The following is a 27,749-nucleotide window of genomic DNA, read 5'->3' on the forward strand; positions in this document are numbered from 1 at the left end:
CTGAATTGATCCAAAATAAACAGTAAAGATGTTCAAATGATGCTTGAAGCTTTTCTAGTCTAAAAATCACAGAGACACCAATCAGTTTGTCCTTTGTTTGTTTTTGTTTGTTTTTGTTTGTTACGACTCTCACTTATCATGGTTCCATTTTTCTTAGGGGCTCGACACATGGGAGGCGACAAACGACCACGATCAGCGAAATTCGTCACTATCACTTTTATTACCTGACACACGGGAGGTGATCCGCGGAGGCGGCCAGCGGCAAAGCCGTCTACGCGTTCTGTTCCATGGCGAAACTGAAACTTCCGTTGTTTTGTTTGGCTGTGTCAGGTTGGAGGGGATTAAGGTTATTTAAGCTGTTCAGAGTTAAAAAAAAGTGGTAGATATGATGTTTCACAAGATGCCGCTAGAGTTATGTGAAATGATTTTACTATATAAACATAATAATAATCAACTTCTCCTCCATGTTTGCTCGGAGATGTACGGAGCATCCTGTCCGCTCATTGGTCAGTGAATGAAACCTCCGTTGATTGGTCCTCGTCCGAGCGACAGCGATGAAAAGTTGAAAATATTTCAACTTTCTGGGATGGCATCGCTGGGTCGCCTGTGCACGACAAGTGCACTAGCGCAAAATTTCACATGCACGTTTTCGCGTTTCGCTTGGTAGGAGGGAGACCCGCGATTATCGCTTTGTCATGTCTGATGTCTCATTGAAAATGAACGGAGGAGAGGCGATGTCACCTCCCGTGTGTCGAGCCCATTATAGATGAACGAATAAAATGTTTCACTCTGACCATTATTACCAACCCGTTTGTGATTCTGCTATGACTTCTGACTCGTTGCCACTTTCTGCATATTTAGAAAAAGCTGCTCACATCTCCATCAAACCCAGTCGAAACATCAGCGTCCCCCCAGTGGGACAGTCAGAGTTTCTGCTGCTCACAGATCAACTCCTTTTTTAGTTTTCACCCTGCAGCTGTTTGCCTTAGGCTTCCTGTCAGGGAGGGCATGCAACCTGTTACCATGGTAACACTGATGAGACACTGGTTGCATCTTTAACATTTCTGTTTATCTTTCTTCTTTCTACACTTTTTACATATTTCCTGATCAAATGTGCACGTTTGGCTTTATGCTGATGCTGGGACTTTGGACACTAGCTGTGTCCTTTCAACCAGAACCAAGATTAAAACCCACTCTGTGCTTTCTTCTTGGTTACTGATCAGAGCCGGCTGTTGAGGAGCTTCTCATCAGAAGTGAAGGCTTTTACTTTTTCCCAGAGGGTTTAATTTGTGAGGCTTTATCCAAACATCACATCGGTTCGCTCTTGTATTTCCAGATCTCTGCGGCTCAGACGGGTTCTTGAGTTTCGGCCCGTTTCGGGCATTGTTTTTGTGAACCCCCACGCCATCACCACCTCTGTACTTGGTAATAAACGGTTCCAACGTGATTCAGATTGAGCTGTGGTCGAGGGCTGGGCCTGTTATAGGAGCAGATGGAAATTTGCCGCTGTAATAACCAGTTGGACCGACTGTTGGTCCTGTCAGGCTAAACGGCCCCATCAGATGCCAGACATCTGCTCTGCTCCTATTCTTCTTCCCGTTCTCTCCTTCCGTGCGCCCGCTCCACGCCAGGCGAGGGGATTAGTGAGGCGGAGTTCAGACTGCTCATCCCTTCGGACGCTGATAGACGCTGCTATCGCCCGCTGAGCAGAACATCCAGCTGTAAACACTCAGATGCCTCCTGAATGCTGCAGCAGCACATCCGTAATCCTCTCGGACTCAAACCAGCCAATAACCCGGCATTGTTGGTTTGTGTTTTCACTTCTGGGCTGCTGGAGCTGGGAGCCGTGAAGGCCAGAGAGGTTGTGTCCATTACATCCTCAGTGTGCAAATTGACCGTGTTTAGCTTATTGTTTGAATAAAGGCAGCTTGGCTGAGCTGAGGGGGACCACAAGGGTGTGTGGAGAGCCAGGTTGGACGTATTTAATCACTCATTTGGACATCTGAGTTGCTTTGATTGGGAAACAGTTTTTAGAACATCAGCCTGAAACCAGGATCTTGCTGCTGAGTCACCTCCTCCTAATCTGTTCACCCTTCTCCCGTTTAATCCGAACAGAAATGTATGCGGTTCAACCCGGATGCAACCGTCTGGGTCGCCAAACAGCGGATCCTGTGTACGTTAAATCAGACCCTGAAGGATGTCCTGAACTACGGGCTGTTCCAGCCAGCGAACAATGGGAGGGACGGCAAGTTCCTGGACGAAGAGCGCCTCCTTCGAGAGTATCCCCAGCCAATCAGCAAAGGCGTCCCGTGTTTAGAGGTAAACTGTTGTTTAATGAGGCTTTTTGCCTTTCATTATTTCATTATTTATTATTAGTGGCGGTAGTAGTAAAAGTTGTATTTGATTTATGTTTGTAATAAATTATAATAATAATAATTTTTATTCACAACACCCTTTAAATGTGACACTAAATCTGAAAGCGCTACAGTGCAGAAAAAACAAGACTTAAATTCAGATGGATGAAAGCCTGATTGTTGCTGATGAATAAGTGAAACATGAAAATTGGATTAATAACTTCCTGTTAATCTTATGTTTGCTGCGTTGGTCTCCGTCACTCAGATTAATCTGATTTCTAATCTCAGTAATCAGAAGTGAAACTACCTGGTTGTAATTTAAAATGCTTTTGCAGAAAGTTCCTCCATCCTTAACCTGTTCTCAGGATCCTTACGAATGCTTGAAACTGAAAAGGAGAATGTTTATAATCAACGTCAGAAGCACGTCTACGGCTGCACATCTCTGCCTTAAAATCTTGTAAAAAGTTACTTAAAATGTTCATTTCCTTCATTTTCAGGTCATTCTGCAGCTTAATTAAAGGTTTTAGTGCAGAAACAGGAAGAAGTTTAATCATAACCAAAGAAAGATTCTAAAAAGTGCTTAAAGTTGATGTTGACAACATTGTAGTTATGCTGTGTTTTCTGCTTGTTCTGGAGAAAAGCTAAACAAGTCTTTCTGACACGTGGAGAGCATCACAGCTGTTTTCTAAAACAACCTGGATTTCCCGACTTGTTTGAAACATTTACACCCTCAGATGCACGTCTGCGCTCCACTCGCTGTGCGCCAATCAGAAATGTTCGTTTCCACAGAGCTTCACATCAATCGTATCGACCCTCTCTTTTCTTTATCTCTCCCAGCGACTCTGAGCAAGATGTTCTTGATAACCGAGATTTTAAAAAGCCTACTAGATGATATTTGATACTGTCCTTCAGAGTTCAGCCAGCTTCTCTAACCCTAACCCTAATCTGCAGCAGCATCTTTATTCACGGTGGAGCTCATTCAGTTAGAGCTTTAGGAAATTTTAGTCCATAAATAAGTGAAATTAGTTATTTTTACAATGAAAATGTGTTTTGTTTTTGTTAATAAGATGTAAAATAATAATAATATTAACAATAAAATGTTTTAACCCATAGACAAGTGTTTGTTACTATGGTTACTGAATAACATGAAATCATTTTTTAAAGTTCAGAGGTTTTTGCTGTTGATGACATAATGACCTCGACCCTGGATTCCTATTCCTATTTATTTAATTCATTTATTTTTCATCAATGTAGTTGTATGAGAGATTTGTTTAATTTAATTGATGATAATTAATTTTTATATTAATTAATCATTCATTTATTCGTTCTCTGTGTGAGCGGCTCTGGAAAACCACCTTGTAAGTTCTTGAATTGGGCCTTTGTGATGTTGGTAATCAGCTGATTCTGTTGCTGACTCACTTTTGGTGCCGTTCATTAGATCGGATGATAAAGAAACACATGAATCCATCAGGGCAGGCCTACTCAATTATGGGCCTTGAGGGCACGTTTTTGTTTTAACCCTGCTTCAGCACACCTGACTTCAATCAGCGGGTCTGATGAGCTGCTGCACAGGTGACTCAACCATTGAATCAAGTGTGTTGGAGCAGAGAAACCACTAAAACGTGCTGGATACCGGCCCTCGAGGCCCGAACTTGAATAGCCCTGCATTAGGGTAACAAACAGGAGCCTCCTGGTTCCTCCTCCTTCTGGCCACCAGCTCAGAGGAGGAACCCGTGGCAGCGGCCTGGTCCCAAAGCGGCCAGGTCCAGCACTGGACCTCCAGAACTGAGTCAGGAACAGAATCTGCTGCTTGGAAGAGACAATCTGGTGAGTTTACCAGTTTCCTCACTAATGAGGTTCTGATAGATGAGAATATAATAGTTATGTCTAAAATGAAATGTCAACGAAAACCAAGCGTTCTTATGTTTTCTGTTCTAGTTTTAGACGACGATGGGCTTGAATCTTGTTTCCGCCGCCTGTGTGAGATTTAAGCATCAGGTGCTTGAATCTTTTTAAACTGATTGTAAGAAACTGTTTATATTTATGAGCCAAAGACGTTTATTTTGTTGCTGTGTTTGATCGCCGACAGGCCCGTATCATTTCCTGTTACAGATATCTGCTCTGGGCATCTTTTACATCCGTCTGTGTGGAAAAAAAAGCTTCCAACCAAAGTTTATGAAGCGTTAAAGACTTTTGGAGATAAAACGTTTCAGTCTGATTATTGAATTAGACCAGAACCGTTGATCCAGACACGCAGAGTCATCTCAGTAGAGTTCAGATGCATGCTTAACTTTTTGTCTGTTTCTCAACAGTTTCGCTACAAGAGTCGAGTCTACCGGCAGTCCAACGTCGATGAGAAACAGATCGCCAAACTCCACTCTAAGGTAAAGACTGTTACCTGTAAATGTTTACCTTCACTAACTGATGACAGAATCGCCACCCAGCTGTCGCTCTGAGCAGGAGTGAGACATGCGCTCGCTTACACTCGTGCTGCCATTTCTGCCCCCATCATTTCCTGTTTACATCAAACACTCTATTAAAGGTGTGGGGCACTGAAAAACATTTTTAATGAATTTTTCTGATTATAATCAGTCACTCTGCATGTTTTCATGCAGGTTGAACATGAAAATAGTCTCCTACACTTATCTCCTGCATTAGCTTCTGGTAGAAAACATGGTGAAACTCGTACAGGGATGTCCGGTTCCGGGCCTGGAGGGCCGGTATCCAGCACGTTTTAGTTCAACTCTGTTTCAACACACCTGAATAGGCTTCTGCAGAACCTGATGAGCTGCTGCACACGTGATTTAACCACTGAATCAAGTGTGTTGGAGCAGAGAAAGCACTAAAACGTGCTGGATACCAGTAGCCTAGTGAACTAGACCAAACACATAAAGTGCTGTGATTGGTCCATAACGGTGGGCCAATCATAGTGCTCTATCTGCTTAGTGAACAAATCACAGAGCTTTATCCGCTTTGTGGACCAATCAGGGCACTCTATATGCCTGGTGGGTGGGATGATGCAACAGAGTGAAACAAGAGTATGTCACATTCATTGTCCAGTGGAATGCAGAGATCATTTGAAAGACAACGGTAGAACCCGCCCCACAACCGAGAGCCGTCAATGGAGCATGGCCAGACTAAATAATGCATTTATTTAGTCTGGCTTGCCAGGCTAGGATACCGGCCCTCCAGGCCTGGAATTGAATACCCCGGCTCTAGGATTTGATAATCATGACAGATCTACGTCACACTGTCACTTAACATTCATGGACTCGCCCGTCTTGACTCACGACGGGGAAGGATGTTGTTCGTTAAGCGTTGAGGGAACAGCAGAGAACAACCAGGCTAGTATAAGCTAACTGTTAGCATTAGCAACTTCACCACATGGCAGAACTCCTCCAGGCTTGTGTTATTTGTTGAGGTACAACATCAGTGTTGCAAGGCAAACAGAGTCAATGGTAGAGTCGCTTTGTTGTTGGCCAATCAGAGGAGAGATGTCCAAAAATTCAGGAAATAAGACTCCAGATCCTGTCGTCTGAAGTTCAGCTGCGATGTGAGCCACTGTTCATTCCTAATGGTGCAGCTAATCGCTCCCGAGGCAGCTCGCCTGAATCCAGGTGCTTCCAGAGACAGACAGGTGAGTCCAGGATGGACAGATGAAGCCTCGCCCGCCAGAAGACAAAAAGCGGGAGCGTCAGCTCAAGCAGCCAGACGTACAAAACAAACTGTAGGGAAAAAAAGTTACACTTCCTCCCACGTCAGTCAGACTCAGAAGTGCAGCGAGAACGCCACAGAGATGACTGCTTCACACCATCTAGTGCTGCCAAAACCAAAGAATCACATTTTCTCCGCGAGGCTTCCTGGTTTTATCAGAATCTTCTCTAATTTCATCTCACCCGTCAGTTAGGACTCGTGCAAATTTACCCTTAACCGTAATCTTTTTTTTTCTCAGTACGCCTCTCCCTGAACCTGCCTCTGCCCGTTCCACATAAACGAAAACCTGCAGTAAGTTTGGGTTTTGTCTGATTGAGGCCACCTGTGAGCTGCTGCCGTGCTGTAGTCCTGTTTTGTCGCTGAAGCATAAACGTCTCTGGCAGCTCTCTCCCACCAGGACACTGGTAAAAACGTCTGACAGCAGCTCTAATTCTACATTCCAGTGCAGGAGGGAGGAAATGGCAGAAAGAAAACAACTAGGAGGAGAAACAGAATGCTCATCAATATGGAGCTCGGACCAGATTATAAATACTCATCCGTCCTAAAGTTATTCCTCAGAAAAAGGAGTTTTTTGAGTTATTTCTGCCTGTTGCAGGTAATTATTTGTCTCAGCTGAACGTTTCTGGAGACGACCCCGTTTGCCGGGTAGCCTGTTGTTTTGTGCTCAGCTGAAATAACTGGTGTCCAGTCTTGTTTCGGTAAAGAGGCAGAGAAGAGATGACACTTTCCCCCAGAGTCTAAGTAACAAGGCCTGGAGACACAGCAACCCCCTGAGGACATTCTGTACCTGATACGTTAAATAAACCACGACTCAGGGACCCTGGGCCACGAACACAATCCCCCTGACATTTCCAGATATTGAACAGGCATGAGTCATCGGGAAGGGGATTTAAACAGCTGTCTGTATGTGCTGAGTCACTGTTTGTACTTAAACAATCAATTAAAACTATATTTAGTTATGACACTCTGCATGTGTTTATTGATATGATTAAAAAAATGAATCCTAATCTGCATTAGGATGAGTTAGCTTTCTAAATATCTGGTAGCAGTTTAGGAGTTAAAACAACAGTAAAGAGACCATGTGTGTTTTTACCCGTTAATCCCTGGAAATGTCAGTCGAAACGTTGAAAATGAATAAAATGGTGTCCAGTTTTTGACATATATTGGTGGCTTTGTACCTTTTAAGCATAAAAATCTGGTCTAAGGTACATAGGAAGTGGGGGAAGTGTGGGGGTATAAGATTTGCCCTTTGAAATAAGTACATGGGAGTAGGCAGTTATGTATTGGTGCTAAAGTTAAATACCCTTAAATGCAGTTTAGTATAACTGAGACAAACAAGTACATAGTACTTGGAAATTTGCTAACAAAACCTTTTTTTCTGAGTTGTATATTTAGTGAACAGTAATGGGCTCGACACACGGGAGGCGACATCGCCTCTCCTCCATTCATTTTCAATGAGACATGACAAAGCGATAATCGCGGGTCTCCCTCCTACCAAGTGAAACGCGAAAAACGTGCGTGTGAAATTTTGCACTCGTGCACGTGTCGTGCACAGGCGACCCAGCGATGCGATCCCAGAAAGTTGAAACATTTTCAACTTTTCATCGCTGTCGCTCGGATGAGGACCAATCAACGGAGGTTTCATTCACTGACCAATGAGCGGACAGGATGCTCCGTACACCTCCGAGCAAACATGGAGAAGTTGATTATAATTATGTTTTATATAGTAAAATCAGAAGTAAGATTTCACATAACTCTAACAGCACCTTGTGAAACATCATATCTACCGCTTTATTAACTCTGAACCGCTTAAATAACCTTAATTCCCTCCAACCTGACACAGCCAAACAAAACAACGGAAGTTTCAATTTCACCATGGAACAGAACGCGTAGACGGCTTTGCCGCTGGCCGCTGCCGCGGATCGCCTCCCATGTGTCAGGTAAAAAAAGCGACAGCGACAAATTTCGCTGATCGCGCTCGTTTGTCACCTCCCGTGTGTCGAGCCCATAAGCAGACTTTCCCTGTACGTTGTACATATATTTATGTATATAGACAGACAGACAGACTTATAGATATAGATAGATGTGTAGATAGATAGATAGATAGATAGATGTGTAGATAGATAGATAGATGTGTAGATAGATATGTAGATAGATAGATAGATGTGTAGATAGATATGTAGATAGATAGATAGATGTGTAGATAGATGTGTAGATAGATAGATAGATGTGTAGATAGATAGATAGATGTGTAGATAGATAGATAGATGTGTAGATAGATAGATAGATAGATAGATAGCAGTAGCTCAGGTGGTAGAGCGGGTTGCCTCATGATCGGAGGGTCATGGGATCGATTCCAGCTCCCGCCAGGGGTATCCTGCTGTTGTGTCCTTGGGCAAGACACTTCACCCAACTTGCCTGTGTTAGTGGTGGTCAGAGGGGCCGATGGCACCAAATGGCAGCCTCGCCTCTGTCAGACCTCCCCAGGGCGGCTGTGGCTACAAGTAGCTTACCATCACTAGCAGTGTGTGAATGTGAGAGTGTGTGAAAAGTGTCTTTGGGTGTCTAGATAGATAGGTCGGTAGGTAGGTAGGTAGGTAGGTAGGTAGGTCGGTCAGTCGGTCGGTCACAGTAGGTATGGTGTTCTTGGGATGCAACTCAGTATTCTTCTTCCTCCAAACATGACGAGTTGAGTTCGTACCAAAAAGTTCTACTTTGGTTTCATCTGACCACATGACATTCTCCCAATCCTCTGCTGTATCATCCATGTGCTCTCTGGCAAACTTCAGACGGGCCTGGACATGCACTGGCTTCAGCAGCGGAACACGCCTGGCACTGCAGGATTTGATTCCCTGCCGTTGTAGTGTGTTACTGATGGTGACCTTTGTTACTGTGGTCCCAGCTCTCTGCAGGTCATTCACCAGGTCCCCCCGTGTGGTTCTGGGATTCTTGCTCACCGTTCTCATGATCATTTTGACCCCACGGGATGAGATCTTGCGTGGAGCCCCAGATCGAGGGAGATTATCAGTGGTCTTGTATGTCTTCCTTTTTCTGATAATTGCTCCCACAGTTGATTTTTTCACACCAAGCTGCTTGCCTATTGTAGATTCACTCTTCCCAGTCTGGTGCAGGTCTACAATTCTTTTGCTGGTGTCCTTCGAAAGCTCTTTGGTCTTGGCCATAGTGGAGTTTGGAGTCTGACTGTTTGAGGCTGTGGACAGGTGTCTTTTATACAGATAATGAGTTCAAACAGGTGCCATTAATACAGGTAACGAGTGGAGGACAGAAAAGCTTCTTAAAGAAGACGTTACAGGTCTGTGAGAGCCAGAGATTTTCCTTGTTTGAAGTGACCAAATACTTATTTTCCACCCTGATTTACAAATAAATTCTTTAAAAATCCTACCATGTGAATTCATGGATTTTTTTTTCACATTCTGTCTCTCACAGTTGAAGTGTACCTATGATGAAAATTACTGACCTCTGTCATCATTTTAAGTGGGAGAACTTGCACAATCGGTTTGCACAATCGGTGGCTGACTAAATGCTTTTTTGCCCCACTGTAGATGTGTGTGTGTGTGTGTATATATATATATATATATATGGGTGTGTGTGTGTGTGTGTGCGTGCGTGTGTGTGTGTGTGTGTGTGTAGTTCCTATTCCTGTGTACTTGTCGTTTTAACTGGATTTCAATCAAACTGATTCATAACTCGTGTTATAAAACTCAGTTGTTCTCTCTAAGCTAACAGCTGGTTTGACCTAAACGACTGAAGTTAGGATTGAAGAATCAAGTTGATTATAAAGTATTTTCCCTCTAACTGGATTTTAATAGTGTTGAACCAACTAAATTTAGAAATGTTTGTTTTTACAAAACTTATTAATTAAAAAGATGAAAAGTTTTAGTGAATCAGCAGCATTTTTATTTGTTTGGTTGAAATCTGTTCCTGACTGATTAGCTTAGTTTACAGCCAGAATCCCGTTCCAGATGAAAACATTAATGAGGTGTGAGTGAATGAACCCAGCTGATGTACCTTTATTCACCACCTGTGTTTTAACTCATTTACCTTCTATCGCAGCTCGTCTTTCAGATCTTTTACTCTTTCCAGTCGTCGTCTCCCTCTCCTCCTCCTCCATTCTTCTTTCCTCATTTGCTCTCCTCCTCCTCCTTCAGGGAGCTGCTCTCTTATCTATTTTTATCCTTCGGCCTGGAAAGAAAGTAGATGGAGCTGCTCTTCTCTTTACGATCACCAGTCCTGTCGCCTCCTTTCACTTCCCCTTCTGTTCTATCTGGGTCTTTTCATATTCTACTTTTTCATATTCTACTTTTTATTATCACATTTGACCCTTTAAAATCCATTTTATTCCTTATTAAAGTCACAGGAAACCTCCCTTAGAACCCATTGTGATTCAGTATTTGTTTAATCTGGTGTCTGCAGGCTAATCTAAGGAAGTTCATGGACTTCATTCAGCATAATCAGGCCGACAAAGTAGCGAAGCTGCTGGAGAGAGGATTCGACCCAAACTACCACAATGGCGACACTGGCGGTAAGACCACACACCGCTCAGAAACCGCCCCAACTTTTTTAATTAAAGCTCAAGTGTCCAGAGATAACGTTTTAAGATGACTTCACTTACCTTTTTTTAGCCCACACCAGCAGGTGGCACTAGTGACGCTTTTACAGAAACCCACAGGGGTATTTTTCCTGGAGAGTTTGATTGTCATACTCTCCTGGTGCATATGTTTCAGTCGAGTCTCTAGATGTGAGTTTAGGCTTCAGAATCATGCTGGAAACACGACAAAATAAAAGCAAAGTGTCAAAATTGTTTTCATAGGCAAAATGGAAACTAATTGCAAATTCTATTAATGATCTAATTAGAAAAGAACATATTGAAAAAGAGTTTTTATGTTAAAAAAACAAAAACAAACAAACGTCTGATCCATCAGAGGCAGAATAATGGCGGGTCTTTTATGAAGATCTGGACGTTTACCTGGTTTGATTATTGTAGTTTCCCAATATTTAATGTAAATATTCTAAACGTGACATCTGAGGGGTTTTAAAACCTCTTGTATTCAGACTTTGCTGCCGTAGTTCTGTCTAGTAGCTGGGAAACAAATGAATTTTAAAATAGAAACAAAATCAATCAGAAGTCTTAGGTCTGGAGAAATAAAATCAGATCCATCAGAGATGAGGTGCGAGGGCCCGGTGACTGAAGGTGCTTTTATTCTGAAAGGATGATCCATTTCCTTAACTCTTCTGGTTGGGAATGCAATTAAGCAAATAATAGGATTGACATAAAACTCCAGGGTCTCATTAAGACTCCAGAGAGAGGATGAGTTGGGTTCAGAGCGGTCCGTTCGGAGCGCCAGTATCTCCACGGCGCGGGTTTATCTGCATCAACACCTAGAGACGTCAGTCAGCCTGTGAAGACTTTATTCAGATAAAGACTTTTATCTTTATGAGGAGTAGAATAAATCCTCTTCCTAGAACGGCTCCTTTACGCAGGGACCCGTTTTCCCGACAGAGCCAAGAGGAGGATTAGCTGGACCGGACAAAACGTTCGGTCCGTAATCTTGTTCTTTTGTTTAACATCACCTGCTGCTTTAAGAGCTGTTCCTCCAGCTGAGTGTCGAGCCTGATAATTATGTTTATTTATGATTATTTAATGAGGGTGTCTGGAGGATCTGAGTGGAGCTGAAAATGGTCCGTATCGACCGGACGGATCAGTCCGAACAAATGTGGTCCACTGAGGAGGATAATGGTGAGGAGGAGGAGGAAGAGTGATTAGATGGAGGGTCCAGGGTCTCCTAATTGGCTTTGAGAAGTTTTGTTAAATGAAGAGCTTAATGCTGGCGGGGTGTGGACTCCCAGCAGCCACAAACATCATAAATAAAAGTCGGCTCTATCAGACTCACACAGAAAACAGAAATAAAAATTGGTTTTCATTTATAATTGAACTCTGACTCTTCTGAGCTTCTCAGAACCTGTGAGGTTGTTTATGATTTAATGTTGTTTTATTTTATGATGCCCACCTAAATCTAACAGACTCGTAAAATCTAATGTGTGTAATGTGTGTTCAGCAAATCAGAAGGTCAGCTTCCACTTATCCATCTAACACAGCGAGTTTATCCAGAGTAAAGGGTACCTGCCATCCATGGACGTAATTTTCACTTTAGAAGTGGGGGGGACACGGGGGGGGGGGGGGGGTATCTTTACAGTATGTTCTAATGGGAAACAGGCTTCAACACAAATGGTTGTTTTCCGCTTGTTCCTAGAGCTCAACCACTGTCAATTTAACACAGCGTAATATTGTTTTTGGATGGTAAAAAGTGCAGGGATCAAAACTTGATTTTGGAAAAAGTGTGGGGGGGGGGGACATGTCCCCCCTGTCCCCCCCCCCCCAAAAATTACATCCATGAATAAGGGAACCACCACCCCGGTCTGCCAGTCCAGTGGGACTGCCCCCGATGTCCACGCGATATTGCAGAGCCATGTAAGCCAACACAGCCCCACAACATCCAGAGTCTTTAGGAACTCCGGGCGGATCTCATCCACCCCTGGAGCTTTGCCACAGAGGAGCTTTTTAACCACCTCAGTGACCTCAACACCAGAGATTTGAGAGGCCAGCCCAAAGTTCCCAGACGCTGCTTCCTCACTGGAAGACGTGTCGGTGGGATTGAGGAGGTCTTAGAAGTATTCTGCACACTGATCCACAATGTCCTGAGTAGAGATCAGCAGCACACCGTCCCCACTATAGATAGTGTTGGTAGCACACTGCTTTCCCCCCCCCTGAGGCGCCGGATGGTGGACGAGAATCTCCTCGAAGCCGTACAGAAATCTTGCTCCATGGTCTCTCCGAACTCCTCCCATGCCCGGGTTTTTTCCTCGGCGACCACCCGAGCCATGTTCCGCTTGGACTGCCGGCACCCGTCAGCTGCCTCTGGAGTCCCACAGGCCAAAAAGACCTGATAGGACTCTTTCTTCAGCTTGACAGCATCCCTAACCGCCGGTGTCCACCAGCGAGTTCGGGGATTGCCACCGCGACATGCACCGACGATTCTGCGACCACAGCTCCGGTCGGCCGCCTCAACAATGGAGGCATGGAAATAAACATATAAAAAAATATATTAAAAATTACCTAACTAAATAACAGAATTCATTTTAATAAATAAAGTAGAAAAACATGGATACCTCTAACAATGTGTCTAAATTGTTAGCTTTAAGGAGAAAGAAATAAACTAGAAAATTTTTGAAATAATTAAAAACTGCTGGCAAAAGATAGTGACCATATGTTATGAAAGTGATGACTCCAAAATCGTGGTATTGTGCCGATGACCCAAATTTGGTGTGACAATAGGGTGGTTACACATAAAACCATGACTTTCGGGTGGCATTTGGGTGATGACCCAAAAATCATGATATACCACACTTCCCACAGCCGAGCCGGTCGTTTTGATGTAACGTGTGTGGGGTTGCACGCTGCCTTTTGAACATACTTAATGAAAATTAATTATTTTTATACAAATTAGTTTATTAATTATGCAATTTGAGACTTTCATGCAATCAGTATGAAAACATTTTAGATGTTTGTTGTTAATAATGTTGCCATGGTAACTCAAAATGCTTAGAGAAGTAACAGCACACAGCACAAAAAGAACAAAGATAAAAGGAAAAAAAGGGAAAAAAAAGGAGAAAAAAAGGTAAAGGGGGAGGAAAGGGAAGTAACTACTACTACCCGATCACATGACTACTTTATGACATCACTGCATCATCACACCCTCTTAGGTTCCACAGATACAGCTCAACTCATTAGTGACCAGCCACTGGTGAGACACGCATCATTCTCGATCTTCTCTCCGACACGCAAGAATCTCTTTGTGCAACGCAAGAATTTATTCTGAGACTGACAGACAACCAACAAAAGTCTGAAATAATGCTTCATCAACAGCGAATGACTCCATCTGGGACAGTCCAGCAGAAAAATTGTGGCTGTAATCAACAAAAAAACATAGCTTTTCTCAAGATGAAGATAAAAGATTTGGAGTCTCAGTTGTCAATCATGGATGAATTGTTCAGTGCTGAGAAGGAAAGAAGAAAAGCAGCGGAAAATGAACGCAAGTCCTTCATAACAGAAATTACTCACCTAGAACAAGGTCTGGATTTCTACCAAAGTACAACAGAAACCCAGGAAAAATCGATCCAGACGTTGAAGGAACAGCTTGAAGAAAAAGACGTTTTGTTTGCAGATCTGCAAAAACGTTTTAGCCAGGAATCAGAGAACAGACTCCTGTTAGAACAGGAGAGAAGGCAGAACGAAGAGTCAGCCAACAAATTAAAGACGGAAATTGATCAGCTGAAACAGGGACGGGATCATTACCAGCTTACAACTGAAACCTGTCAAAAAGCTATAAAAGATTTACAAATCCAGCTTCAAGAGAAGGACGCTTTGTGTGAAACTCTGCTAAACAAATTACAAGAGCAGCAGGACCAAGCCACCGTCCACAAAGAGAAGTTGGCAGGTGTCACACATCAGCTGGAGAGAAAATCCCTTCTCTGTGAGGAACTAACATCTAAATTTGACAAGGAACAGCAGCTGAGACATGACTTTGAAGCAGAACTAGACAAAACCAGAGTTCTGATCACCGAGAATTCAGATCTGAAGCAGGAGATCCAGGATTTGACAGACAGGAACTCTGAACTCAGAGATTTGATGGAAAAAAGCAACTCTGAGAAAGTCAGTTCAGAATTGACTTTTATTCAAGATCTGCAAAAACTAGAAGAGCAGCTTGGTAAAGAGACGGAGATTAGACAGAGTTTAGAGTCCGAGTTGATCCAAAGTAAGGAGACAGCCAGACTAAACGAAGAACTCGTCTCCAAGCTGAGAACAATGCAGGAAACCGAGACAAACCTCCAATCCATAATTGTTAACCTTCAGCTGGATCAGATACAGGCTAAGGAGAAACATGAAACAGATTTAGAAATCCTCAACCAGCAACTTCATCGTCTAAGCTGTGAGTTTCAGCCCTGTCCTGAGACGTCTGTGGGCACCGATCTGATGTTGGGACTGGAACAAGATTCAGAAAATCCCGACTACAGCTGTCAGACGGAAACAGAAGTTTGTTCTCCTACTGAAATCTGCGCAGAAACGCCAGAAGCCATCAGGTGTCTCCACACAGATGACACTTCACTCGATGACGACCTCAGCTACCTAGAAGACGCTCCAAAAACTGTCACACGCCTGGAGAAAATTTCTATGTGGAGGCGTTTTAAGAAGTTTATGACTCCAGCGTGTTTACGAAAACACAAAAACAAGTCATAAATAAGACATGGGACATATTAGCTTTAGCATATTTAAGGGACCTGACTACAGGCACAAACGTTACATCAAAACGACCGGCTCAGTCAATTTCATGATTTATTTATTAAGTTAAATACTGAGTAATTAATGCAGCTCGAACAGCAGCATGCAACCCCACAAATGTTACATGACAACGACTGGCTCAGCCGTGGGACGTGTGGCATATCAGGATTTTGGGGTGATCCCCCCACGTGTTATTTATTTATGTAGTTAGTTAATGAATTATTAATGTGGCTCGATCTGCAGCGTACACCCCCACAAATGTTACTCAAAATGTACAAAAAAAATGTATTGTGCCAGGCAGCAGGTCCCTTCAGTCTTAAATTAGAAATCTCCTTTATGTATGGGTTAGTTCACTCCTGGTGCTCAGGTTCCCCCGCATGTTTAGATCAAACACACACACACCCAGACAATAATTAAATAGACAAAAAACGGGGCTACATGACGGCTAATTGTTGGCACTTAGTCTCGCAGCAAGGTTTCTGGTTCAAGTCCAGCAGCAACCTTTCTGCGTCAAGCTAGCTTGCTCTCCTTCATGTAGGCGTGGGTTTACTCCGGGCGCTCCGGTTCCCCCCACACACACGTTAGGTTAATTAGTGATGTCTCTGGGTGTGTGCTAGCAATGTTTTTAGTTTTTTAATTTAGAAATGACTTCTAGTTGCTCATTAGTTTATTTTTTGTATGTCTAATCTGTCCTCTGTGGCAGACAGCTACTCGTACTGAGCCAGGTTAAAGGGGAGTTTTCCTCTTCGCTGTCTCTATGCTTAGCCTGGTCTGCCAGACTCCTCCTCTGTTTAATTCTGCACAGAGAAAGGGTCTGGTAACTCTCCTATTCTAACAACCCCACCCCGTGAGAGTTTTTACTGAGCCAATCAGTGCTGAGCATCGTCTGTCTGGTTACTCAAAGGCAGAGAGGCACGCGAGAGGCGGGACAAGCCTGCTCAAAAATAACCAATCAGGAAAAGGACAGAAATGCCGACTGTACCGCGCAACGCTGTAGTTTATCAGCTGTAGTAAAAAAAAAAAAGGCATCTGGCAGCGGCACAAACATCGTATTTTTCAACACATTCTCACACCCTAGGCGTCGAAAAATGACGCGGTGTGACCAAGCGTTTGTTTGCGACATGTTGGGAGCCCCTGCGCGTCGGGAGGCGATGCGCTGTGCCAGACCGTAGGTGTCTGACGGCCGCTGTAAAACGTAGATTTCACCGACATCTCACCTCCAACCTCTACCGTTTTAACCTTCCCCTCACCCCCATCCTAACCTTAACCAGCTTGCACATGCAAAGCTTAGTTTTGCGTTTCATCATTCCTCTCAGGATTCATTTCAAGATCCTGGTTCTGGTCTATAGGGCCTTACATGGGCAAGCACCATCTTACATTGGTGATCTTCTTAGTCCCTACACCCCCAGCAGGTCCAGTGATCAAAGCCTACTGGTTGTGCAGCACCAGGCTAAAGACCAAAGGTGACAGATCATTTGCTGCTGTGGCCCCCAGACTCTGGAACTCTCTCCCCCTGAGCCAGAAGATCAGTGGACTCAGTGGTCTCCTTTAAAAAGCAGCTGAAGACTCACTTGTTCAAGCTGGCTTTTGTATGACCTTCTTCACCACTCTCTCTTTATTCTGCTCTCCCCACCTATTCCACCTTCCCCAGGAGCCACTGATTTCCCTCTTTCCTGTTCACTCTCTCTCTTTCTTAACATTTTTTCTTTTAAATCGCAATTGCTTATTCTTGCTCATTTTAAATATATTTTTAAACATTTTCTGAATGATTTTTTATATCTTTTTTTACAAATTTTTATATTTTTTGTTTTTGTGAAGCGCCTCGTGATTTTTACCTTGAGAGGTGCTATCAAGGGCGTCAGTTTGTTTTCAGAATTGCTGGGGACAATAACCATACACTTGAGTGGGGTTTAAAAATTGCTGGGGACAATAAAGTAGGTGTCGGCGGCTCTGTAGCCGCATGCGGCTCTTCCATCCATCTGATGCGCTCTCTGTGCTTGTAAAATAATGAATGGATATTTAAATAAAAAGCTTTATATTTTACTGCATTAATTTTACATCTGTATGCCAATTCTACATGTAAAGATTGTCTGCGTAAACCTGAACAGGTCCAGCCCGGTCTACTGTGAGACCGGGTTGACGCGTCACGCTTGTGCGTAATCATAGGCGCTTCCTGAGCTGAAGGATGTCAGATTCTGGGATTCTCCTCAGACAGGTTCCAGGATGCGTCGCCACATTGGAGACAGGAACAAGCGCTATTCAGCCAAAGTTTCATAATCAGGTGTGGCAGTGTGAGTGTCCTGTCACAGTGTCCCGATAGATCATGCGCCCTGGCTACTTGGCCAACGGAGTGTCCCTTTGGCTGACTGGTTAGAGCGTACGACTCTCACCCGGTAGTCTGGGGCTCGAATCCCGCCCGGGCCCTCATTTCTCCACCTTGCCACATACTGACGGATAAACTCAAGGATGTTGGTTGTTTTGAAAGAATTACCCCGACGCACACTGATGCGCATGGATGAGCTGACATTTTAATATGCACATCGCAGAGGTAACTTGATTCCCATCAGAACATCAGAGCTTTATACTGGACACTGTGTTCAGTGCGGCTCGGCGCGCCTACGGTGGACAGTGGGCTGAAGATCTGTAGAGGGATTCGCAGCGCAGAACCACGGTGCATGCGATGATTTCCTCCCACTGAAGCGGTCTGGAAACCCGGTCTCTCTGAGGGATGTGTCACCTGGAAAAATGTTCTTTTTATGAAATTATGAAACTTTAGCTGAACAGCGCTTGTTCCCGTCTCTAATATGGAGACGCATGACGCATCCAGTCTGAGGCAGAATAGCCTCTTCAGCTCAGAAAGCTCCCCTAGAGACATTTGATTACGCACAAAGTTTATGTGGAGCAGAAGCGGTCGGGCCACGGCAGGTGAAACGTTCCTAGCCTACATGAAGTGAAACTGTTTAATTATAACATTAATGTGTTACTGGACACGCAGGTCTGGTTGGTTAGACCAGTGTTTGAAGTGGAAAACACACACACACACACACACACACACACACACACACACTCACACCAATTAAAATAATGCTGATAGCGTGGACTAGAAGACAGGTGATGGTTTACGTATTTAAATGATGATCAGGCTGCTGTAAAATGTCATCTCCATCCACATCCAGACAGAATTATCCTCTATTCTTTCTCTAGTTGCTCTGCTCTTGTCTGGGCTGACGTAGCTGACGGTGCACGCGGCGCGCCTAACTAGCGGCTGATGCACATTTTACGCATTTGGAGAGGTGGGCTGGAAGCTTTGTTTTTACTGGAAGATGGTCCACTTAACGCACGGGTGTAGACTACATATTAATGACAAATCAATGAAAATTAAATTGTGAGATTTTACTTCATATTTTAGAAATAAAAATGACGGGGGAACACATTTATGACATCTTTTTAAACGAAATTTTCTAGCGCGACCTGCCTGCTTCACTTAAGTCACTGCTTATTAAGGTCCGTCCAAAATGACTGTGGCCCACCCAAAAATGAAAACCTGGCGCCGCGCCAGTTATAAACCTCTGCAAATTGTTGTTCTTCACTTTATCAAACTCAGACTTTGTACAGCTAATGTCAAGATGTAAAATTATGAATTCAGTCGAGCTCTTCCGTCCTTCCCTCTCCTGCTCTCCTTGAACCCGACATCGGCTGTCAGAAGAAGGAGATGAGGCAAACAGAGTGAGTGCGACATAAAGAAACCAGACTGGTGTGGAGGTGAGCAAAACAGCTGGAAAAGTGTGGGTGTTGAATCCCCCATGGGTGCGACGCCCATGCGAGCGACCGGTACCGGCTGCTGTCATGTTGTGAGCAGCGCTCTGCTGTCTGAGGCTAGGCCCCGCCCACAACGCTGCAGCTACTGTGGTGTTTTCTTTACTGTGGGAAACGGGTAATAATGGCTCTTTGATGGGAACAGGTTGCCGACCCCTGGTATAAGATCTGAGCTGGTAAAACAAAAATCCTCATCAGCAGGCTTTTTTAAAGTGGGGGGGACACAGCTGCCAATCACAAATTTTGCCGGGGACATGTCCCCGGTGTCCTCGGTTAAAATGACGCCTATGGGTGCTATAGAAATGATATTTTCTTCTTCTTTTCTTCTTCTTCTCAAAGACGCTTAACAGAAATTTTACACTGACATACTGGGTTAAGGTGTCATAGGGACAGGGGCTGCCATCGCGCCAGAAACAAACGCTTGGTCACACCGCGTCAATTTTCGACGCTTAGGGTGTGAGAATGTGTTGTATTTTTAGAAGGAAGGCTTTTAGCGCTTCTGCTTGTTGTGGTTTTGAAGACATTCAAGTCATTTAGAACAGAGAAAACAGCCGCAGCGAACTCCGCCGCTGTCTTCGTTGTTTGTGAGAAACTGAGCGTCGCCGTGTGTGACGTCCACGACGTTAGTTTTTTAGCTGTAGTCCAGAATGGCTTCTGGTGACAGCGCAAACATCTTTCTTTAAAAGAATGGCTTTTAGCGCTTCTACTTGTTGTGGTTTTAACGACATGTTCAAGTCATTTAGAACAGAGAAAAGAGCTGCAGCGAACCGCTTCAGTCGCCATGTTTAAGACAAACTCAGCGTTGTGGTGTGTGACACACGCTGCTCAGCGCTGATTGGCTCGGTTAGAATTCTCAGGGGGTGGGGTTATTTCAATAGGAGAGCTTCCAGACCCTTTCTCTGTGCAGAATTAAACAGAGGAGGAGTCTGGCAGGCCAGGCTACCCTATGCTTGCTTAGTATGAAGATCGCTGTAAAGTCTCTGTAACAAGTCAGTGACTCCACAATCGGCTGCGTTTCTTTACATAGAAAACAAAAAGTAAAGAGAAAAAAACACTTAAAGGGTAAAAAAACAGTATAAAAACCCTTAAAAAATTCACAAATAGAAACAAAAAACATTCATTTTGTCATGACTCCCTGTCTTTCACCCTCCTCTGCCTCTGCTGCCATGACCTGTTTCCACAGCAACCTCAGCCTGCACCTCATCCACTTCATTCATCTCACCTGTTCCTGTCATCAGCTCATCCCCCACACCTGCTCCCTCTGCTATTTAACTCCCAGCCTGCTCTCCAACCAGTGCCAGATTATTGAACGCTCTTTGCCAGTAAATCTTCCAGCCTTTCACCTTGCCTGATCACAGCCTCCGGATCTCATTTTCACGCCTGACCCCTGCCTTGAACTCTGCCTGCCACCACGACCCTCACCTGTCTTCTACGTCTCCAGCCTGTTCCCTGTACCTGCTCGTCCCCATCTGGTTTTGACCCTCGCCTCCTCTCCTACTCGATCTCCTGCCTCGCCCTCTTCGGTAACGTCACATCTGATAAAGACTTTTTATTGACCTTTTTACTGTGTTTGGTGTCATCACGGGTCTTCCAAGTTCTGGTCGTGACAGAATAATCTGGCCACAACATAGACCTGACGCCGACACAGTACTTGCTTAGGAGTTCAGCTAACATTCATTCTGACCTGTCATGGAAGTATCTCACGCTCCTTGAGTTTATGGAACTAGAAAAGGAACAGGAGTCACCGTTCTGGGGAACACGTCTGGCAATCAGGCCACAGCTGCGCAGAGGTTCCACCCCCCCGTCCAGGCCTGCTGTGACCGTCTTGCACAGCGGGTCCCTGCAACGAGACGGTCGCAGCCCCGGAAACCCTCTGCGAATTCACTGCCTTCCCAGATCCAAGGTTTAGCAGCTACGCCGCTCCAGCCTAAGCGCCTCCTGTCATTATGCCGCTCCAGCCTCAAGCGCCTCCAGTCAGGTGACGTCAGCGGCAGTCCCGGAGATCTTCTGGAGCTGCTAAGAAGGTTGATCCTTCTCCCGTGCTGGTGTCGGCGGGTTCCCCAGACGACACCTCATGTTTTGCTTCTAGGCCGGCCCCAACTGAGGAGGCTGTTCAGATGATGATACAGATGGTCAAGGACGCTATACGGGAAGTCTTTACCATACCATCCTACCCCCACTTACGACTGCGGACGGCTGAAAAGTTAAATACCCTCTTTTCCACCCATCCGGAATTGATAACGGTTCCAGCCCTTGGTAATTATTACCTTTATGTCCGGAGTGTTTATGGTTCCGCACTTAAGGATGTCACCGCAGACGGTCTGACCTGCTGTGAGGGATGGACACCTTCCCCAGAACCCTCCAGCACCACGCATCTACGTCCGGTGGTGGTCCCAGAGGACCTTCTCCTTCTAAACATTGTAAGAATGGTGCAGATTTTCTCCAGCCTCACAGGCTTAGGGACATTTTGCTGCTCCCCGTTGCGTTGCTTGCCCTGCTCTAACTACATGAGATCGCTGGATTAAAACCTGAAAGTAGTTTATAACTGAGGTGGTGCGTGCACAGCCGCGGGGGACAGGAACGAGTGACGTGGCAAACACGACAGACACGGCAGAAGCGGCAGCACTGGAGCAAGACGGCAGCAGCTGCAAATGACTGATCAGATCCGTTCTACGTATATTCACAGGACACGGAGAGAGAACTTTTCTAATCCCTAATGCCTGAGACGCTGACTGTAGGAATCAGCAAAAAGTGTAAATAAAACTTGAAGAAGTTTGAAAGCTGGTGTGTGGTGTTTTCACATTGCCTTTTTGATGCATGTGGGCTACTAGAGATGCAATACCTACTCTGAACAGCCTGGCGCTAAGGAATATAATATTTTCACACAGTGGGGCTTTAAAGCTGAAATGGCAAATTTGGAAAACAAATTAGTTTAAAACCATTTTTTTGTGTCGGTTGGATTACATAAATCATCGAAGTACTCCGCTGATCCAAGTCGAGGTCAGCAGCACAGCGTCTTTGCTACAGGGCTTTCGCCTGAAATGCCGGATGGTGGACTAGAATCTTCTCAAAGCTGTATGAAGATCTTCCTCCACGGGCTTACCAAACTCCTCTCGTACTCAAAAACAAACAGGCAAAACTAAATCCACATATAAAAAAATAAAAGTTCCAGAAGCAGGTGTCTTCAAGGCTGCCTTGCAACTTTCAGCAGAGGCTTACATCTGTGCTTTGTCATAAATAATATTTTTCACTTGCAGTCAGTTTGATTATTTAGGTCACCAAGCAGAATTGGGATCACTACTGAATGATTTTGAGGACGTTTTTACTCCCATTGACATGGATCCATTCACTTACTGTGTTTTATGCTAAGCTAAAGTGAAAGGGGCTGGTTAAAAATTGGGCAGTAGTTTTGCTGCAGAAAACAAAATCATTAAAAACTTAGATTAATCAAATTCATTTAAATGAAGAAATATTAGATTGAGTAAATAAACATCCATCCATCCATTTTCATCCGCTTATCTGGAGTCGGGTTGCGGGGGGCAGTAGCCTAAGGCGAGAGGCCCAGACTTCCCTCTCCCCAGCCACTTGGGCTAGCTCCTCTGGGGGGGATCCCAAGGCGTTCCCTGGCCAGGTGAGAGACATTGTCCCTCCACCGTGTCCTGGGTCTACCTTTAAGTCTCCTCCCGGTTGGACGTGCCCGGAAAACCTCACCAGGGAGGCGTCCAGAAGGCATCCTGACCAGATGCCCGAGCCACCTCAACTGGCTCCTCTCGATGTGGAGGAGCAGCGGGTCTACTCCGAGCCCCTCCCGGATGACCGAGCTTCTTACCCTGTCTCTAAGGGAGAGCCCAGCCACTCTGTGGAGAAAAATCATTTTGGCGGCTTGTATCCGCGATCTCGTTCTTTCGGTCACTACCCAAAGCTCATGACAATAGGTGAGGGTGGGAACGTAGATCGACCGGTAAATCGAGAGCTTCGCCTTCTGACTCAGCTCTCTCTTCACCACGACAGACCGGTACAACGCCCGCATCACTGCAGATGCACCACCAATCCGCCTATCGATCTCACGCTCCAGTTTTCCCTCACTCGTGAACAAGACCCCGAGATACTTAAACTCCTCCACTTGGGGCAGGTCCTGACCTCATCCCTGACCCTGAGAAGGCATTCTACCCTTTTCCGAATCAGGACCATGGTCTCAGATTTAGAGGAGCTGATTCTCATCCCAGCTTCTTCACACTCGGCTGCGAACCGCTCCAGCGAAAGCTGAAGATCACATTCTGATGAAGCTAACAGGATCACATCATCTGCAAAAAGCAGAGACCTGATCCTCAGTCCACCAAACAAACGAATGCCCTCCACACCTTGGCTGCACCTAGAAATCCTGTCCATAAAGGTTATGAACAGAATCGGTGACAAAGGGCAGCCTTGGCGGAGTCCAACTCTCACTGGGAACGAGCCCGACTTACTGCCGGCAATGCGGACCAAGCTCTGACACCGGTCATACAGGGACCTAACAGCCCATATCAGAGGGCCTGGTACCCCATACTCCCAGAGTATCCCCCACAGGGCCCCCCGAGGGATGCGGTCAAACGCCTCCTCCAAATCCACAAAACACATGTAGACTGGTTGGGCAAATTCCCACGCACTCTCCAGGATCCCCCTAAGGGTATAGAGCTGGTCCAGTAATCCACGGCCAGGACGAAAACCACATTGCTCCTCCTGAATCTGAGTTTCAACAATCTGACGGACCCACCTCTCCAGAACCCCTGAATAGACCTTACCAGGAAGGCTCAGAAGTGTGATCCAAGCCCCCACAATGTGGCTCTAAAAATGGTCCCATCCCGGAAGTAAGAGAAATTGCAGTTCCACCCTCATCCGCTGGGGGCTGGTGTCTGAAGCGAGCAAATCCTCATTGACTCCCATGTTAAAAATGCCAATTTCACAGCAGAAATAAACATGTTTACAGCCTGGTACCAAAACATGTTTTTTGTCTAAATTATCTAGTTTATACTCATGACAACTCTGAGGGGGGTGAATTTTTTTCTCACTCTTCTGTTTAAGTGTATTGAAAGCCTAAAATTCTGTATAATTAATGAGCATCCGACACACGTGACCGCTGCCTAAGACCCACGTGACCACAGAGCTAGCTCCGTGGAAAGGCCTCAGTACAGCCTCGGTCTCTCCTGGAAACTGTTTCGGGATTTTGAGTCTCTGTGCTTGTGAATTCTGTTTTGGATATTATTGGTGCAATTATTGGACAAAATGACTTGCTGTGGTATTAATTGCACTAATAGAGCGTCCAAGGAGTCTCCACTTCATTTTTTTCGGTAAGTTAAAATCTATATTTGTATTTTATGTCACTGCCGCCTTTAAACTAGCTGAGTTTACCGAAGTAGCTAGCTAACTATCAGTTTAACATGTAGCATGTACTGTTTAACCATGAAATTTAAAAGTAAAATACGGTAAAATAATTAATAGGGCATATTTCGATGGGTAAAAGGGTAAAGGTGTTTTCATCTGAACCCTTAAAACCTCCAGCAGGCTACGCTGCACTATTGACGTGTTAGCGCACGGCGCTAACAACTTAGCGACATGACATGTCTCTGAGAAAGCGTAAAAACACGGGCGCTTCTTCTGAAACGTGAAAATAACACTTCTTCTTAAGCAGAGCAGGATGTCGCCTCGGCTCATTCACGGCCGAGCCGGACTGAGCTCGATAATATTGACCAAGCACAGCCACCAGGCCTGCTGAAGGAACACCAGCAAGTTTCATCAGACTCATAAAGTTTGTTTTTGCTGGGGGCCCCCTGTATTTTACCGCTACCTCCTGCAGTCTTCCCCTTTTAAAATTTAAAATGTGTAACTTTATGTATTGGGATGAATGACTAATATTCATGTTAAACTAAAACGTTAGGCATTTAGGGGGAAAAAACAAAATAATAAACATTATACAGATGTCAAATAAATCAAACTGTAATTAAACTATATATTTTCAAAGTCTCGATTCTGGATAAAATCCAACAACATATGCTTTATAAATAACAAACACTACACATGGCTTTTACACACACACACACACACACACACACACATGCATGCACGCAAGCACATTCACTCACACACACACACAGTGCTCTGGTGTACCAGGGTGTTCATGAAACCAACGAAGTCCAATTGCCTTCTTTAAAAATCCATTTGATGTCATACTGAACAACTGTTGTATTTGATTCTAATTTGAATGATTCTGTTTCAGGTGGAAATGCGGTGTGATTCCTGTGTCCTGTGGCCCATGACCTGTGTCAGCCCGGTTCTGGATGTGGCCTTGCTGAGTTCTCTGTAGCAAGGTTTTCTGGTGCTTGTGGCCGTTCCAGAGTGCACCTGATCCGGTCTAACACTTCACATCCCAGCACACGCACGAACACATGCTTGTCGATGTTTGTGGTTCATGCTTTACATGTTTATTGTTGTTCATCCCACGTTTTCTTGATGACTCTTAGAAATGTTTCTTCACAGGTGCAGCTGCTGGTTGCTGTTTTTTATGTTGGTTTCCTAGTTGTATTAATTTTTCTCTTATTTACTTGTTTATCCTCTATCAGCAGTCTTTATTCCAGATTGGTTCAGCATTTACATGCTGATGTGGCGATACATAACCCAAACCAATATTACTCAAGGGGAACCTCGTACACATTAAGGCTCCTCTTGATAGAGCAAATCTGTTCAGCACATTCTGACAGACAGACCACCATTCTTCTGTCATGTTGTTGTACAGGACATTTTTAGTTTTTCTATTTAAAAATAAGTAGTATTTTATTTAAAGAGCAATACTTTCACATTATCATTTTCCCACACTTTCTTTATACCTGTATTTTATTGTTTTTCAATAAAGAATGACAAATTATTTAAGTTTGGTTTTTGTTGCACACAAATATATATCTGTAAAAAATATCTACAAAGCTAATATTTACATAACAAGTATGATTGGGTTTTGAAATACACTCTGTTTATTTTAGTAAGATTTTTAAACCAAGTAAAGTTAGTAAAGAACACATTTCTATTGTCTGCTAAGAAACTGTTGGGATTTAAAATGGGCCTGTTGTAGAAATAACTTGTAAATGATTATTCTTCACTTTTTTGTCTTAACCAAAGAAATTCCAGTAATTGAGCAAAAACATTTATTTTTAACAATACATTTTATAAAACAGGGCGCAAAGTGTCGGCACATGTATGTATGTCGATGGTCCGCCCCAACCAAACCAGGAGACACAGACGTCAGGGAGGCCAAGGTTGTCTCCGACGGTCTCTGCAGCTCTCTGGGCACCACGCCTCACTTAGCTGTCTCCAATGATCCAAATGGCTAAGGAGAAAAAATAACAGGTTTGTCATAATTGTTTAAAGTACAAAACCATACATGAAGTGGTCAAGACGGGTATGTGGAACTTACACTTGCTGCGTTGTGTAGCTGATGTTGGAGACACACAGGCTGCCATGGTGACCTTTTAACAGATCTAAGAAAAAAATGTAATAAAAGAATGAAACTTAAATACTCCCAGACCCAAGGCCGGATTAACCATATGGGTAACTGGGCAATTGCCCAGGGCCTACAAACTCTAAAGGGCCCAGGGCAGCATGGGCACGAGCAAATTACTGTATCTGTAATCTCCCGCTTTATATTAAACTAGTGTGACCGTACGTCTTGTTTTCTCCGGACATGTCCGCTTTTCACTCTGTCCTGGATGCCCGGGTTCTTGTATTGATGAAAATGTCTGGCTTTTCATCCAGGAGCAGGGATGGGGGAGCTGTATATCCTACACATCCAGGGGAGCCAGAAAAAAGTTTTCTACCTATATTACTATATTATCATTCATGGACTTTTCTGCAGAGAGCGGCAGAGTGATGATTGGTGCGCAGCGCTCCAGGCTGCTGCGTCCAGCGCACGGTCCATTCTCAAAGTGGCGCAACCAAAAAACTATAATTAACACACGATCGTTCATGTCCGCACATGTTCTCTACTTTCTGTCTTATTTGTGCCTGAAGCGCTCTGCCGCTGCGGAGCTCATCACCTGTGCTGCGGTGATTTCACCTCACTGACGTATCGAAACGCGCTCTCCGCTTTGTGGTCAGGAGATCCCTTTGATCTGCTCAAAAGTAACCGATGAGGTGAAAAAAGAATCCAGGCAGCAGATTTTCTGGAGAGTTTAGAGGAGATGCAGGAAGAAGAGAGACAGACAGGACAGGAAAATATAGTTAAATAAAAACAAGAAAACAAAACAAAGTGTTGAAAAGTAAAATGTACGTAGATTTATCTCCACCACACGTTTTTACCTGCAAAACAACAAGTTATATACATGTCATATTTATACATCTGATACAATTCAGATCACCTTCAAAACTCTGTCACACACCCAGGGCCGTTTCAAGACATTTTGGGGGCCAAGGCAAAATGACCCCCCACCCCCACCACCACTACCACCACCACCCCCATAGCTGGGCTCCCCAGAAGCCTCTGT

General features: G+C 44.4%; 1 protein-coding gene across 3 annotated transcripts in view; it reads left to right on the plus strand.

Moving 5' to 3' along the window:
- Window positions 1–27,749, plus strand: part of LOC107381573 (SH3 and multiple ankyrin repeat domains protein 2) — a 269,418-nt gene that overhangs the window by 88,248 nt on the left and 153,421 nt on the right. For all 3 annotated transcript variants that reach the window (XM_070555052.1, XM_070555054.1, XM_070555053.1), the window contains 3 exons: window positions 2,116–2,319; window positions 4,667–4,738; window positions 10,503–10,611. In XM_070555052.1, the coding sequence (XP_070411153.1) occupies window positions 2,116–2,319; window positions 4,667–4,738; window positions 10,503–10,611 (385 nt within the window). The remainder of the gene's footprint in view (window positions 1–2,115; window positions 2,320–4,666; window positions 4,739–10,502; window positions 10,612–27,749) is intronic.

The sequence above is a fragment of the Nothobranchius furzeri genome, chromosome 9 (genome assembly GCF_043380555.1).
Source record: "Nothobranchius furzeri strain GRZ-AD chromosome 9, NfurGRZ-RIMD1, whole genome shotgun sequence".
NCBI classification, from domain to species: Eukaryota; Metazoa; Chordata; class Actinopteri; order Cyprinodontiformes; family Nothobranchiidae; genus Nothobranchius; species Nothobranchius furzeri.